The sequence below is a fragment of the Anser cygnoides genome, chromosome 13, assembly GCF_040182565.1.
Source record: "Anser cygnoides isolate HZ-2024a breed goose chromosome 13, Taihu_goose_T2T_genome, whole genome shotgun sequence".
Taxonomy (NCBI): domain Eukaryota; kingdom Metazoa; phylum Chordata; class Aves; order Anseriformes; family Anatidae; genus Anser; species Anser cygnoides.
The window spans coordinates 8,360,311-8,376,237 of NC_089885.1; the positions used below are offsets into that span (position 1 = coordinate 8,360,311).

Below are 15,927 nucleotides of genomic sequence, written 5' to 3' on the forward strand. Positions count from 1 at the left end.
CTAACCCTCATGCATACCTCACCGTGTAAGTAAATACTAAACGTAGCTGTGTACAGGGTAGTGTCTAAGGGTGGAAAGGGCAGTGCACTCAATCTGAAAGGAAAACTGCTGTTGGTTTTGCTTTCTGGAGTGACTGCTTTCCTATGTTCAGCTTTCAAATTTCCACAGAGCTGAAAAGCAAAGCAGAGGCAAGTTCTCTTTGACTCGGGAAACCCTTCAAAACTAAAGCAAACCCTTCTGAAAGGCAGACTTTGTCAGCTGCCCTATTTTTAGGATTGACTCCTACAGGTCCTTCCTTCAATGATAGCAGCTTTGCTTGAGCAATGACTAGGGACTGCAGGATTTAGGCTTTTAATAAAGCAATTGTGTAATTAAAAATAAATGGGTCTCTAGTGTCACTATTTAAAAAAAAATCTTAGATCAAATAAGGCATTTCTTTCTTTTCGGTTTAGTCTGCTTGGATCATGCAGAGCTTTAATGACGCAGTCACAAATGTTGTATTTAAAAGGCCTCTTAGTTGCTGAGAGGAGCCCCAGGAGAGGGCTATTAACTGGCCAAATTAGGCTATTTATTTTTGTGAGTTTTGCAAGTTTGAAAAAGAGAGGCACATTTTCACTTAGGAGAGTGATATTTCAAATAGGTCACAGGAAACTCTGGCAGGCGGGGAGCAAAGCAGAGCGTCACTAGGAAAACATTAACCAGAGACATTTTGCAAGTGCAAGTCGACATTTGGGTTCCTAATAGCTTCTGAAGTCCATTCAAAAATCTTTCAGTGGATGTAAAATAGGGGCAAGACATCGCAGCTGTGCAGGAGCCCTGGCCTAATCCCGAAAGTCTTTAAAATGGCAGAGCTGTGGCTACGGGTGCTGCTGTGAGAGGACCCAGTGTTGTCAGCAACAGCAGACAGGCTCGGCAGAATGTGTTTGAAGGATGTGGACTCAACCTGTTGGTTAGGAAATAGCTGGTGCTTGCACAGATGGCCGGTCAGTGCTGAAAATTTGCTGCACCTAGCCCTCCCCCAGCTTGGGTTTTAAATCTTCGGAGAATCAATAAGTTTCATCTTCCTCCCACGTAATCACAGCCCAGAGCAAATCAGGAGCAACTTCATTAAAGCATACAAAGCAAGCTGCATGCATAACTTAAGAATCAGGCCCAATACTTTTTAAATACTTGAGGGCTGTTTTGAAAGGGTTTCTCTGTGCCGCCTCAACAGGAGTGGCATGCTTGCCAGTTTCATGTTATTTCCTCCTTTTCACATTTGCAAATAGAATCAATTAACTTAAAGTCTGCTCAGGAATGATTCAAGTGGAGTTGCTTTGAAGACACTGGCCCATCTCCCATTGACTTCAGCAGCTCTGAATGAAGCTACTCGGGAGCTGGTGAAGCCTGTGGGGTAACAGCTGTTGCTTGGTCCTGTCCCTTCTCCAGCAGGGCTGGGGATCCTTGAGCTGCTGCCCCACAAGCACTGAGCACCACTGCATCTACACATGATGGGAAGGCTTTGCAGAATCACAAACAGTATGAGAAAATAAATGATATAAGATAATAAAAGAAGGGTTCCTAGAAAATGATGTCTAATGGATTCCTCTGCATGAATTCTAAATCTCCACCAGTCACACAAGTCATAAAACAAAATAAAAGTTGAAGAAAAAGTAACCATACACCTATTAGAGCACTCTATCTTCTACAAGTTCTTTCCTATATAAAGGAGTTAATTTAGGACTCTGGGGACTTGTATATTTGAAGCTCTCAGCCCCCCATTATTTGTCACATCAGTACTTTGGTCAATGAATAACAAACCTCTGTCAAACACCTTTCCGTGACTGTAGCAGGATGGGCTGTCAGTACCACATTCTCCTTCTCCAGCTGGGTAGCCATGTGTGGTTGTAAGCCCTTTATGTGCAGCATTTCCACAGGACCGCAGGTTTTTACAGCACAGACAAAACATTTACTGGATGAGAATGAGGGAGCTGGCACTGGAGTGAAGGGAGCTGAAAGGGAAACACAGAGTACACAGCTTCACTGAAAACCTCCTCAGTCAATGCACAAAGCATCAAATAGGCCTGACCCCTAGCTTTAGACTTCCAGTAATTATTGTTCTCTCTCCCATCACTGAACAACCCATCCCATATAAAATCTGATTAAACCCGATTTCTGGCATCACGAAGCTGTGGGCCAGACTGTGACCACCACTGTGCACGAAGTAAGAGAAAAATGGGTAGAGAGAGTCCCTTCAACCATACCAGAGAAGAAAACCCTGCTCCAATCTACATCACTGGTAGTGTGTGAGAGGGCAGGCATTAAAGCATACCCTGTTTTGCAGAGGTGGGGAGGGAATTTATAGGTGAAGGAAAAGGACAAACACATTGCTTGTCCACGTGGCATGAGAGGAGCTATAAATACTCTGATACTCGCCTCCAGGAGCTCAGGACAACCTCTGCCCTAACTCATACCACACACTGTCCCTTTGGACTTTTTACCGAAGCTATTCAGGTTGCTCATGACCAGCTCAGCTGGTTCAATGGTTTGTTATTCCCTTTAAAAATATACTAGCAGAAGCAGTCCTTTTCAAGAAGACACCAAGACTGCTGCTCTGTCTCAGACAAACCTGCTGGAGCTCCAGCTTCACGCATTGTGCAGTTGTACAGCACTGTTCTGCTGGGCCTGGCATCTGCAGTAGTGCCTCTAGGTCTATTCTGCATATTAGCTCAGGCCAGTATTATTTATTTAGCAGATAAAACTTCGCTGCCGATGTTGTAGAAATACAATGTTTGCAATACATTAACAAGACCTTAATATTAATCAAAAACATTTTTTGAGTCTGTTCAAATGTTTGGTGTAAAAGAAGCAGCACGTGGCAAAGGTCACCAAGTAAATAAAGCCCTTAGGAGAAGTTAACTGTTAGATAAAGAAAAGGACGAGGATGATCTGAGAGATACTAGAAACCACTCTTTCATCCAGGACCTTGTGGCTCACACCATGTGCTGTATAACATATGCAAGGCTACCACTTAAAACAACCAAATATGGGTCTACATCTGAAGAAATAATTCACCCTTTTCCCACAGACAGGCACAAAGCACACTGCACCACAGTGCAGTCCTGGGACCAAGAACTGTGTTTTGGCCTACACACCTGTATAAACAAAAGGATGGTCATTATTTAATGGTTTCAGCAGTGATTCAATGCATTTTAGACCCTTGCAGGGGCTGAGGAGGCAGCAGGGACTCCTCACACTGGTGGCAGAGCAGCAGCCATGCTGCCATGCGGGCACAGCGCTGCCCGCTCTGTGGTGGGCCCTGCCCCACGCCAGTCACAAAATGGCGGCTCCTGCCCCACCGCCCTGTGGGGAGGCGAGAGAAGTGGCCAGCGCGGGCCCAGGCAGCTTCGCCTTCCCCACTGAAGTGCAAACACGTTAATTCATGGATGCTTTGCTGGCAGTGTCCCTCACAGAAACCTCTCTGTGGCCTGTTTTCTTTTTGTCTCTGTTTCCCCATTCAGGAAAAAGCTTCTGTCACAACAGCTGCTGATTCATTTTCTGACTTGGTGCCGAGCGTGCCAGACATAACATTCGTTTGCTGCCAAAGTGGTAAAAACAATGACTTACCAGCTCATTTTTCTTCAGTTGATTATGTTTGGGTGGGGGAGGGGAAGGGAGAAAGGAACTTTAATTAAAATTAGATAAGGAGGAGAATAAATCCAGTGAGATGCAGAGAGTAAGGCTCCGAAAGGCACAGGAGAGGGAGAGCATCTGAACGGGTGAGGTGACACCCATTGTCAGACAAAGGGAAAGAGAGGGGTCCCTGGGAAGGTGGGGGCCTCTCAGGTCATTCACTGCCCTGCTTGAACCTTTCCCTTCTCACTATGCTTTTCACCATCAGGTGTCAGACAGTTCTCAGACCACTAACTCAGATCTGACATGATGCCTTGCAGGTAGAGAGGAGCGAAGCCGCCCAAAGACAGCTCTGATGGGGCAGACAAGCCTACCAGCGTTTGATCCTCCCCAACTTTCTTTCTGGAATGAAGGAGTCCCATCCTGGATATCTGTTTGCTTCTTAAAATATCCACTCATTTTTTTGCCTGGTAGATAGACCCTGTGTTGACATCTTCCCACATTTTGGAGGTGGTGATCTGACTGAGATTTTGGCTTACTTGTTAGGGGGAGGTAGACATTAGAGAGAAGAGGGCTGAGTCTGGACATGATGAGTGAAGTCTGACCTGTTAGACTCTCCAATATTTTTCTCAGTATTTGACAGGGTGCTTTGGACACATGGGAATGAAGCTGATCCATATTCCCTGACCTCAGTCATTTGCCATAGGTCATATTTAGAAATAGCTCACCAGGTCACTAACACTCATGGCAGACATCCAAGTGACACTTAGATGCCAAGAAAACAATGGCACATGTAGCCTGACCACAGTACTGTCCTACTGATGTTTAGTAACAAATTAATTCCCTATCAGACTAGTCCATCTGCAGCCAACACAGAGAAAACGCTACCCTGGGCCAGTTCTACTGGCCAGAATGGGTGGAAAAAACGTATTAACTTTCATATTTAATTTCTCTAATCCTTCTGTTAGGAGTTAGTATAAAACACAGCACAGTGAAGTGCTGATCCCCTACTTGGAAGGCTTTGTCTCCACTGTCTTCAGATAATGACCAAGCCAAGCTGCTGTCCTCCAAGTAATTTATTCCCATAGGGCTTGTTTCAGTTCTTATTTGAAAAGGAATGGTAGTCAATCACATCAAGACAATGCAGAGGAGTTGTGGTAACCAGTACCACGGTGAGCACCAGCTATGGAAGGACCATCCAAAGCCTTTATCAAAACAGAGCTATTATCATCACATCTAATGACAAAAAAGACTACGTCATTCAGAGCACCAGAGGCTATAGGAGAAATTTTTAAGGCAGCTGAAGAATAATCATTCTTGAGGTCTTCAGCTAACTGTGCGGTGAGATAATATGATTCAAATCAAGGACTCATCAAAGACTACTTATCTAATGCCCAGTAACCAATCCAGACATATAAGGAGGAAGTGCCTTACCTTCACGATTAGGAAGCTCTTGCATTCTTTGCTTTAGATGGTTGTTTGTGTTCTTTACTTGAGGGGAATAAGAAGAATGGCTATTTGGGAATACAAAACCTAACGTCAAGAAATTGTTCTTGTTCACCAGAGAAAATGAAAGAGATTCTCTAGTACCTCTTGAGCAGGAATGAAGGATTTTCAAGAATACCAAATGAAGCACCTAGTTACCTTCAACAAGCTATTGAAAAAGGCTGTCTGGCTTTTTGGAATATTTTTGGAAATTCATCTCATTATGTCAACTTCTATTCAGACCCTAAAGGGAATATTTTTGCCACCATCTTCTCCCAGAACTGGGAAGAAGAGAATTGAGATTTCTTGGGTTCTCTGTTCTTCACTCTGCTACACAACTAAACCACTTTTTTCTTGACTTGATCTACCTATATCATTTCACAAGGGCTTCTACATACTGTCCCTTGGATGGCATTGCTAAATTACTTTGCTCTAGCAAAATTTTTGTATTTTAAGAAAATCTCTAACTCAACCAACCATGTTATGACAACACACACTAAGAAAGATTTTTCCCCTCCCATTATCTTTTGCTGATTCAGATCCTGCAGGATGCAATACTGTACCACAGAGCAGTAGTCATGCTGCGGATCTACATATCTGTCCATCCAGAGACACTCTGCTCTTCTTGGCTTTGGTTGGACCTATAATTTCTCAGCACCTTTGCAACTTAAGCCTAGAAACTAACACATTAAATTGTATTGCTGTATGAGGACCTTCATTTCCAGGCTTTTATCTGCAGGAATGATATTGCCATTCTATACACTAAACCTGTTTTTGTAATACTATGGTTCATCAGAAGTTTTTATGTTAATACCAAATCAGAAATAATACACATGTGATTCATAATAATCTAACTGAATGGCTGCACTGAATGTATTGCAAGAAATTCTGGTTAGGAAAGAAACTCATTAAAGAAATAGTGACTACTATTATCCCACTGCATATATTGTTCTACTGGAAAGTTTCCTCGAGTAGTTTCTTTAATTAGCAATTTGATATTTTGAAATAGTGTGATCTCCACCACACACAATTTGTAGAACAGACTTGGCTGGCAATACAGAGGAAAACAAGCAATCTTTTCAGAGTTTGCATCTCTAGGGCATATCTTGTCATTTTCCAGCTATTCAGCTGCTGAATATATGTGTATAACACAGTGACACTGTTCTTGGGGGATTTTGATTTTTTAAAAGTTACATAGATAAACAGCTTTTATTTTATTTTTAAATGGGAATAGGATATATTGTCCTTTTTTTCCCCCTCTTTCTTTTCTTGAGAAAAATCCACATAAAATATTTGCATAACTTTTGGCTATTCAAATAGAAGGTGTTTGACCCCAGCTGTATTCCAGTGAATGAATCATTTATGTAGGAGCTCATTGCACAGAACGTATGGTATTTTATCTTTGCTGGTTTTCTGCCAGATACAGTCTGTAGCAATTTTTCCCCTTTGCCACATTTGCCGCTTGATATCCTTTAAAATATACCAGCTCCAAGTGTGAGAAAGCAAAACAGATTCTGGGCCTGCTCTGGCTGAGAGCTCCTTGTGCGCATACTCCTGTGCTGGCACCGAGACTCTGCTGCTGTTGGAGAACGTCCACTCCAGATCTGGGATCTCCTCGCACTGATTCCCTTGAATCAATGTTGATTTAAACTTCACTTGAATCTGTGGGGAACTGCAAAAGCCCAGGAGTGAGAAGAGAAACAGGGAACCTCCGTATAGAAAACAAGAGCTGCTCCGAAGCAGAGGCACAAACTTCCATTACCTGAAACATGCTAAGCTCTGTACATGCAGAGAAAGCCAGGAGGAGGGAGGGCATTTCTGACATAACTGTACGCTGTTCCAACTAACCTCCAGGTGTCACGTAAGTGGTATTTTGGCAAGATACATTTCGACCTACAATGGCAGGGAACGAGATTATTTCATTAATTTATTGAGGCATTGCACAGCCAAAGCCACTATTACACTGGGTTTGATTTGAAATGGTAAGTGAGAGGTCAAGCTCTCTCAACACTGATCTCCCGGGGGAGAAGAGATAAGGTGGAACGCAAAGATTTCCACGCTCCCACATGAGTAAGATAAGATCTGAATGAGCAGTCTCATCCGTAGATTGCTTCCCTAAGCATTTTTTTATAGCTTACACTGGAAACCCTCATACCTCTCTACACTGATTCACATAATTACGGTTTCCACAAGAAATTCAGAGCAGGATCTCCTCCCACAGTTTCCTCTCACCTGCACTCCTTTCATCACTGAAGACGACTGTTTGTCAGCAGTACCTCTACTGCTGAAAGAATTCACATGTAGCTCAACTTAGCAGCCGACACAGGCGAGAATATTCCCCCACGTGCAAGCTTCTAAAATGCTCTCCCATGACTGCGCAAGGCATGAAGGTCCCCATTAGGAACTGTTTGTTCAGGACATATTTCCAGTCTGTGCGTTCCCCTTGTCAAGCAAGGAACTGCTTTTTACAACAGACAACCTCCTCCATCGGGAGGTTACTTACCAGTTTCCCGGGAAAGGCTTGCTCAGATGGTGATATTGCAGACAGGATGCTTCCCCATTAATCTCTGCCAACCCAGCTTTCTCATGACTGAGCTGTTCTCCGTCATAGGAGGCTCCCTCTTCATTACGCCCTTCCTCCCACGTAGAGCAGAAACGTAATATCACGGCTAAAGTGACCCTAGGTAAATGCTGAGTACAGACAAGACACAGCTTTGAAAGTCACCAGTTAATTCATCTTTCAAAAGCAGATTATTTCTGATGCAAAATGCTCGCTCCCATCCCCTCAGATCAGAAAGCTCGGGTTTATAAACAGCTCCACAAGGCTCTTCCTGAGACCAACCCAAGAATTTACATTGACATACATGCCTCTGTTATAGGCAGAGTTAAAAGCACCACTATAATTACAGTTGACTATTGTATAACTCTGGTTTTGGTTGCTCATAACTTCATCTATAATTAATTGTTTAGGCTGAAAATTTCTTCAGCTGGGTTTGGCCTCAGGCTAAACTTTTTCATTTCAGCTGAAATGGCTCAAGTCTTTCCAAGAATACGTTTGAGGGAAAAGATTCTCTTTTGCCCCTGTTAAAAGGATCTTTTTGTCATTTACTGATATCTTCTCACACTCCACACTTCTAAAAGCAGAACTGCGAAGCACTGTCAGCCTCGGCTGCTGTGAAATGCATGTCCTTCCATATTCCTAGGGAGGGGGGAAAGAAATATATATATATTTCTGATATATATATATTATATTTCTGATATAAATATCAGAATTTGGCTGTTTTGAGCCTCATTCTCATAAATATCTATAGATAGACATACAGATAGATACAGATATATGTACTTGCTGTTTATACATGTGCAGCAGAGATCCAGCAGCTACTTTGGCTGTCCTCAGTGCTGAGCAAGCTGAATGCTCCACTGTGCCAGGCACTGGTGAGACAACACATGGGGCACCTGGCAGGGCCTGGGGATGCTCCTGCGGCTGCAGGGCTCAGTAGGGTTTCACTGCAAGCATTCCCTTCAGCAGCAGGGCCTCTGCAGGACCTGGCCAGAAGAGAGCTAGAAGATGGTTTAAGCTGAGATCTCAGCACATATAACCAGTGAAAAAAAAAAAAAAAAAAGAAAAAAAAAAGAGAGAGCTCTGTTTGGACTTTAATGTAGAGAGGGCAAGGCATGGTAGGAGGTTGGAGGAATGAGATGGTAATAGCCACACAGAGAGAATCTAAAGAGAGAGGAAAGTCTCTTAATTAAGGTATACAAATCCTGTGCTTAACTGAACTCTCTCGATCCCTTCCTGGCACTGCTCTGTGATGTATGGGCCACTTAGCCCAAGGCTTTCACTAATGCACGTTCGCTTCTCCTGAACCTTTCCTGTGCAAGGGTCTCACGTGGAAAGCTGCTAAGTGCTGAAGTCACCGAGAGCTGAGCTTTGAACTGTGGCATCAAACATCCTGCCACAGACTCTGGAACATGAGGTATCCAAAAGGGTATGTAGCTCACAGGCTCTCTCTGTGCCTTACCTCCCCCTGTGAAGTGAGGATACGGGTGCTCCATCTCCTTGAATGCCAGGGAAGTGGCTAGGAGAAAGGGCTTGTGATCCGCCTACCTCCAGAGCAAAGTCTGAACCATGCACAATGAAGACAACCCTGTGTGCAGTTGGAGCAGCGATGGCAAAATATTCAAGAGTGGTTCACAAAACAGCTGCTGTCTACTGTGGTTACCCAAAGAGATAGAGGTGAATAAAACGAGTTTATGATCACTCATGAAAAAGAGCACAACACAGCTCAAGAGGCCTGAATGCCATCTGTGCAAGCAACCTTCGCCTATTCTTGGGGAATATCTGAACTTGCAGTGTTACGACAGACTAAAGATTTTGCTGCAGCCTTTCAGAGAGGGCATGTGCGCAGTGACTTCTTGTCACACAGAAAAAACATCTCACTACTGACAACAAATTCCAGAAACACAGGAGTGGAAATCTTGGAAAATCTGAACAAAACCCTGCAAACTATTAAAATAGATACCAATGGAGCCCAGAGATGTCATTAAGAAAAAAAGAAAACCATCACTTAACTGCCTAGGAACTAACTTGAAAAGCAAAACGGGCCCACTCTAAAGCAGAAATTAAAACACTTAGCGACGGCTCTTACTACTCTGTGAACATGAGTCAGTACAAGTGAAAATGGTGCACAGATGGGCCAGCACAGAAGCAACAGAAGTGCCGTGATATTTACAAGGGGGAAAAAAAAAATCTTCCCTTACAAGTGTAAATATACCAGAGAAATCATCCGCTTGCAGTACAAACCGGGGCTTTGATGTAGCAAACACTCCCACCAGGGACAGCGCTGGCTCGACGGGAGGAGTGGGGATGGTAGACGTTGCATCTGGAAGGCAGTAGGCTCATAGTGCTGAGCTTTCCCAAGGAGCCACAACAGGCAGAGACATGCCAAACGACACATACCATTTTATAGTCTTCGTGCAACCAGCAGAGAGGGGCCAAGCATGAACCCAGGCCACAGAGAGATGCTAGGAAGGGAAGAAACGTGGTGGACTGGCTCCAACACCTGCACCGGCAGCGTGAGAGCTCCACCAGCCCAGGCTCCAGATGCACCCAGCCCTGAACAGATTGCATCCCCTTGTGCCCCAGCAATGTGACAGCTTACATGTGAATCCAGGATGGTGTCGTTCTGCAAGTGGGTGGTGTTTTGGGGTCCCCCACTCTCTCCCAGAGCAGCGATAGCGAGCGCTGTCTTTTTCTGCCACCTCTCTGAGGTCGCTCCATCAGTTCGCAGCACTGAACTCTCTGGGCAGATCACGTTTCTTCCCACCCGTCTTCCCCTCACCTGTAAAACAGCAGTAACAATATTTACACTTCTGCAGTTGGCTCAGGACCGGGGACTGAAAGCCTAATTATCATCAGTGTTATTCCCCGAGGATCAGCTCGTGGCCTGACCATAGCAGAAACATTAACGGAGCCCAAACAACGGGCTGCGTTCCCACAGCGGAGCCACGGGAGACAGCAAAAACTTCATCCCTGTGGTTAAAAGGTCTGACAGCCCTGAATGGGAAAGAAACAGCTTCCTGATCCTTTATCAACTCGCCCACAGTGAATTAGCACAGAATTTCAGACGTGGTTTCCACGTGGGCCCACCAAAACCTCCTTCCCATTCAGCTGCCGTGCGCTGCTGACTCTGCAGCGTCACACACACTTGCGTTCGGCAGGAAAACCAGTTTTAAACAATAAAAACAACCTGCAGAACCTCTCCCCTCCCCTGGGTCCCTCTAACAACTTCTGGGGGTTTGCACTACATTGTCTCGCTCCCTAAGACTTTTCTCTCCCCGGTGTTGTGTGAAAGGCCGGAGCACAGCAGGCAAAATTAATTGAGCAGACAGCAATTCTGCCATCAAATGAACAGAACGAAAGAGGAACAGAGCCTTACACTTAGAGTCACCCCTAAGTGTTTCGCATGACAACAGTAAGGAAAACACAGTCCAGACTGTTGTTTTAATGTTGATAATATTCCAAAATCCGCAGCGCTTCGTAATTTCTCAGTGGAAATAAAACCTTTGACATCGGTGGGAATTCTGTCTGGGCACGGAGCGCGGTTGCTACACTCCTGTGTAGCAATAAGAGGCTATTTTGATGGCCAGACCTTTAGCACTAAGATCATGCCTGCCCGGAGCACCTGACACCGCAGGGGTCTGGACATACGTGAGGTCTGCAGGAGCTGATGATGTGCAGAGGCCAAAACTTCGGTCAAATTGTGTCAGACCTGAATACATCCGTGCACACAGATGCTTTCTGCGAAGGCTTGTGCTAGCGCAGAAGCTCTCCTACCCTGGCTATCAGCACAGTTACTTCGCAGTCACCTTCTGCCCGATGTGTCAGACCCCTCTGCTGGACGGCAGCTGCTCTTTTGGTGCGCTTTTGCTGCGCGCGTGCTTGCTCGGGGCGCACATCCTGCTCTCCTGCAGCCTGGGACCGACGCAGCAAGTCTGTTAGATTGCATTTAAATATCAGTGTGATGATAAAGATCATGGGAGGCGAGGGAGTAAGCAGGGGGATAGGAAAAGCATTACGATCACAGCAACAATAAGAGGGAAAGGAAAAGAGTTAAGCTAAAGACAGGGAAAAAAATCAAAGCTCTATGAGTGTAAATCGGAATCACTTGAGGCATGTGTCAAAATAGTGTCAGATCTTTTTCTGTTCATTAAGTCAGCATTTATACACCCACCAGCTCCTCTTTTTGCTAGCCCGGGATTTCTGCTGCAGCTGGAGATGCGCTTTGCAGCATCCCCGCTAGGAACAAGCGGCTCTGGAAGCAGACCTCCTCCTGCTCTCCAGGCGCTGGAAGGGAGCCCTCGCAGGCGGACCGCTGCCATCGCTGGTGCCACCAGCAGGGGTCGGATCGCATGTTCCCCGTGCTGCAGCACAGGACAGCAGCCGCTGCCGGAGCTCAGCAAAAAAAAAAAAAAAACAACAGCAGAAGGGGCCTGATTTTTAAAGATTTTCCTATTTTTGGGTCACGCATTATAGCGCTTAATATATGTCCCCAGGGGTTGATAAAATAAAATTACCCCCATAATTCTGAGTTAAAAACATTACATTCATATAAATCCAGGTAATATCGGGTGCCCCATATGTAGCTAGCCTGAGCGGTCCCAGCAAGGGGACAACTGGGTGCTGCTCTGAGAGCTCACCCACCTCCAGTACTTGTTTTTAACTCAATCTCACCTTTATAGAGGAGTCACAGAGAAAGCGCCAGGCACATGAGCACTCTTCCATAGGGTGTTTAACCTGTTACAAGATTTAATGTAAAATCACTGCTCAATTACAAAATTTTATGGCAGGTTAGAAAAAAAAAAAATCAACCCTTAAAGACAAACCCAAACTTTTTAGACGCAATAAGATTTAGCATCCTTTTTTAAAAAAAATAACTTCTGTTACACTTCATGGAACTTTTCCATTAAAGGTCGAATGATTAGTAAAGAAGCAATCCCTTATTTACAGAAGAGGGATAACATTGTACAAGACAGAGTGCACATTAGATTGAGACCACGGTAATTTCCTAGGACTGTATTTAGATGAAAGTCTCCAGGTTCTTTTTAGTGCTTTTGGCCTCAAAGCCCTCCCCAGGGGACATGTACAATTTAGCTGTGTTAAGTCTCCTTTAGGTTCGGGAGCCAAGCAGATACAGCCACCCCTTTTCTCCAAGGGCCAGTGCTCAGGATTTGCCAACAAAGCCACTTTCCTCCCGAGCAGCATCAACCCAGCGTCACCTCTGCTCTCTGCCAGTGCCCACCTTACCGCTACACTCACCCAGCCACATCCATCGCCCCTGTCCTGCCTGTGCGAGGGAAAAAGCAAGCAGACACCTTAACTGCCTGACATTACCACTTCTACACACAAATTTCCACACTTCCCAGCCTGAATAAGGCTGCTTTATGCCCCATTTTATTGCTGCAAGACATACTGCACACTCTCAGCAACAGGAACCGAGATTTTGGTGAAAGCAAGTTTGTTTATTTGAGGGTTTTTTCCCCTCCCCTTTAAAAAAAATTACATTCTCACTGTTAGTAACTATGAACATTCCTCGCCAGTCCTCAGTCAGCCAAAAAACACACGAGGTCCTTTTGAAAACCTCCGTTCTGTGCAATGAAGTTATTAACTGCTGGGAACGGCAGAAAAGCTCTTTTACAGCTGCTCATTGATCCACTGGACATCACCTCGCACTCTTTCACCCCTTTTGGATTCTGCAGACTTCTGGAGTAGTATGAGAAAAAAAAATAAAAAGCTTGGCCAAAAAAGCAGTTATGCTGCTTCTCTAGACATGTTTTCTTTGGGTTCGGGCCTCGGCTTCTTAGCCAGGGATTTTTGTCCCTAGTGGAAAGTTAAAAAATACGAAAAAAAAACCCAAAAACAAAAAACACCAGGTTTCGCTGCTTTTCAGGAATCTAGAGAACAAGCACAAGTTGTGAATTGACCCCAATGCCCCGGCGCCCTTCCACTTGAAGATCACAGTCATTTTGCAAAAACAAAGCCCTGAACTCCCCGCCAGCAGCCCCGCAGCAGGTCCGTGCCCCGTGCTGCCCCAGCGCCACCCCAGCACCCGTGCCCTGCAGGATGCAGCCCTGCGCCTACTCCACCCACATAGGCGTCCCCATCGGCCACTCTGTGGCTTTAATGAGTCCCGGAAAGCTTTTACGTAGGCACCCTGGATTGTGTCAGCTACTCCGGTTTCAAACAGGTGCACGTAAGACCTGCTTTAAGCGACTGGCTAACGTCCCAGAGTAGACGAGGCCAGAATTAATTTTCTCCCTTGAATTTACAATTCAACATTTTTATTCTAAAACTGTACGCTGATGCTTGGGGACCGGCAGGTGCATTTAATCAATACCCAAACCATAAACAATCAGCCCTGTTTCTTCTCAGTCCTGCTCTCTCTAGCATGAGCACGCCATTCCTCACACCAAATCCGCTGCTGAGGTTTCATTCCTCTTCCCCTCTGAAACAGGGCAGACAGCTGATGAAGAGCCAGCACTCACCTTGACCCAGACTCGGAGCTTCATCACACTTTCTCAGCAGGAACAGTCAGGCTTGAAATGAGAGGCAGTGCTTGGCAGGTGCTCCCAGGAGACTGGCCAAAAATAAATGGACTCCCCAGTTAATTTCCACGCCCGTACTACGAACACTTCTCCTTTAAGAGTGCAGTTCAGGCATTTGATTTACGCAAGGCAAGGAGGTTCTTTATTTGTTTGCAGTAGCAGTACCAAACCCAGCATACAATAGGGAATATTCATACCCATTTTAAGCACCTACTTAAGGTGCCCAGGCTCCCTATACAGACAAGGCATCTTTTAGGGTGGGATTCAGAGCGCTGTAATTAGCGACCTGCCTCTCACCTTTGAATATACCAGGAGTCTAGACATCTAATTTAGGCAGAGAAACTGGGTGCTTAAAATTAGCCGGTACAAATAGCCCCACCAGTGCACCCACACTGCAGCAGACCAGACAGGAGGCAGCGGGTGATCTCCAGGGGCACAGTCGCAGCCAGTCCTATCTGCAAGCTGGGAGAAGCAGAGGGATGCTGTTTGCAGGGAGCTCTGCTCGGCTGTGACTTCCACCACGCAGCTGCAGCACAGCCTGAGCCTCCCTCCCCAGCTCAGCTGGTGCGTTTGGGGGCAGCAGCCGAGGAAGGCAGTCTTTAGGAGCTCAACCTCTAAAGAACGAGGCATTTAGATGATTTGACCGAAAGTGTTCCAGCTGTGTAAGGGAATTAAAAAGACCCCCAACCTGGCAAATTTTTATTAAAAAAAAAAAAAAAAGTTGTTTTTGGAAATGATGTCATAAAACAACAGCATCTCAGGCGGGAGATGGACATGGGTGGAAATGTAATTCTGCTTCTGAAATTGCTCATTTTACATTGTGTGTAGCATTTTCGCTTTCCATTACAGATAACAGTGTAGCAAGGCTATGCATTGCTACATGACAGCTCATCCTGCTTTTAAAACAGCCACAATTCAGCAGCAGGTAAATTGGTGCTTTTTATGTGTCCATCACTTATCAAAGGTAATTGATTGGGGCCTGCGAGGGGTTCACTGGGATCTAACAGATTACATGTTCTGAGCCTGCTAAATTATTTGAATAGATTTAGCAAGAAAAAAGATTCTGAATCTGATTTTTGTTTGACCCAACGTTAGGTTCCCCACTCAGCTTTTCTGCTTCCCTTCAAACGTATTTTTGCTCAGTGACAAACGCATGCTAAGGGAACAGATTCCCAAAGGCAGCAAGAGGAGCTAAGTGTAGTACCTGCTAAAACACAACGAAAAACATTTTCCCAATTTAATGTTTTTGACGCATTTTTCCCACTGAAAGTTTCCATCTGCTTGCTGTTTAGTCCACCAGCTTTAAGACAGATCAGAAGAAAATAAAAAGCCTATTGCCTGCTCGAGCTTGGAGGTGAGAAACACAAGAGGAGCGCACCGTGCTTCTGGACCAGGTAGCGGCAGGCATGGCGCAGGTCACGATGCGGAGCAAGTGGAAGCACTGAGGCCTCACAGCGTGCCCAGGGCACCCAGTGCCAGCCTTCAGGCCCTGCCGCTGGCTTGGCCTCCCCTCGAGGCGCAGGCGGTGCCGCCACGCATGGCCCAAAGCCAATGTGACGGGCACGGGGGGCGACTGTGGGCGTCAGGGCCCTCAGCCAGGTGAGCTCTTCCAGCGTGGACTCCGGAGTCACACTGCTCCGCTTCCCTCCAGCTTTGGTGCGCAGCGCTGCGGCTGCCTTCCTGCCAATTCATTGCGACATTTGTACGTTTCTTTGTAATTATGAA

The 15,927-nt window shown here is 45.5% G+C and overlaps 1 protein-coding gene across 3 annotated transcripts; it reads right to left on the minus strand.

Moving 5' to 3' along the window:
* Window positions 1-5,833: 5,833 nt before the first annotated feature.
* On the minus strand, window positions 5,834-15,689 carry LOC106037634 (uncharacterized). 3 transcript variants are annotated; one of them, XM_013183612.3, is made up of 7 exons: window positions 14,500-15,689; window positions 14,143-14,234; window positions 12,332-12,394; window positions 10,260-10,439; window positions 7,601-7,788; window positions 6,860-6,990; window positions 5,834-6,769 (listed from the first exon to the last, which is right to left on the minus strand). In XM_013183612.3, exons 2-6 carry the CDS (start codon window positions 14,164-14,166, stop codon window positions 6,870-6,872), a joined length of 576 nt encoding a protein of 191 aa, XP_013039066.3. In that variant the 5' UTR covers window positions 14,167-14,234; window positions 14,500-15,689; the 3' UTR covers window positions 5,834-6,769; window positions 6,860-6,869. The 3 variants fall into 3 exon arrangements, with proteins under 3 accessions (XP_013039066.3, XP_066861108.1, XP_066861107.1); XM_067005007.1 differs by lacking the exon at window positions 14,500-15,689 and having other exon boundaries at window positions 14,143-14,450; XM_067005006.1 differs by lacking the exons at window positions 12,332-12,394; window positions 14,143-14,234; window positions 14,500-15,689 and adding an exon at window positions 11,435-11,898.
* Between the last annotated feature and the right edge of the window lie 238 nt (window positions 15,690-15,927).

Excerpts from the sequence above, each read along its gene's own strand:
- LOC106037634 (XM_067005006.1), bottom strand. The coding sequence starts at position 11,635 with ATGATCTTTATCATCACACTGATATTTAAATGCAATCTAACAGACTTG. Across the intron at positions 7,789-10,259 it reads ACACCATCCTGGATTCACAT|CATTTACCTAGGGTCACTTT; the intron begins GTAAGCTGTCAC and ends GTCTGTACTCAG. Across the intron at positions 6,991-7,600 it reads AAGCCTTTCCCGGGAAACTG|GTCGAAATGTATCTTGCCAA; the intron begins GTAAGTAACCTC and ends CTGCCATTGTAG.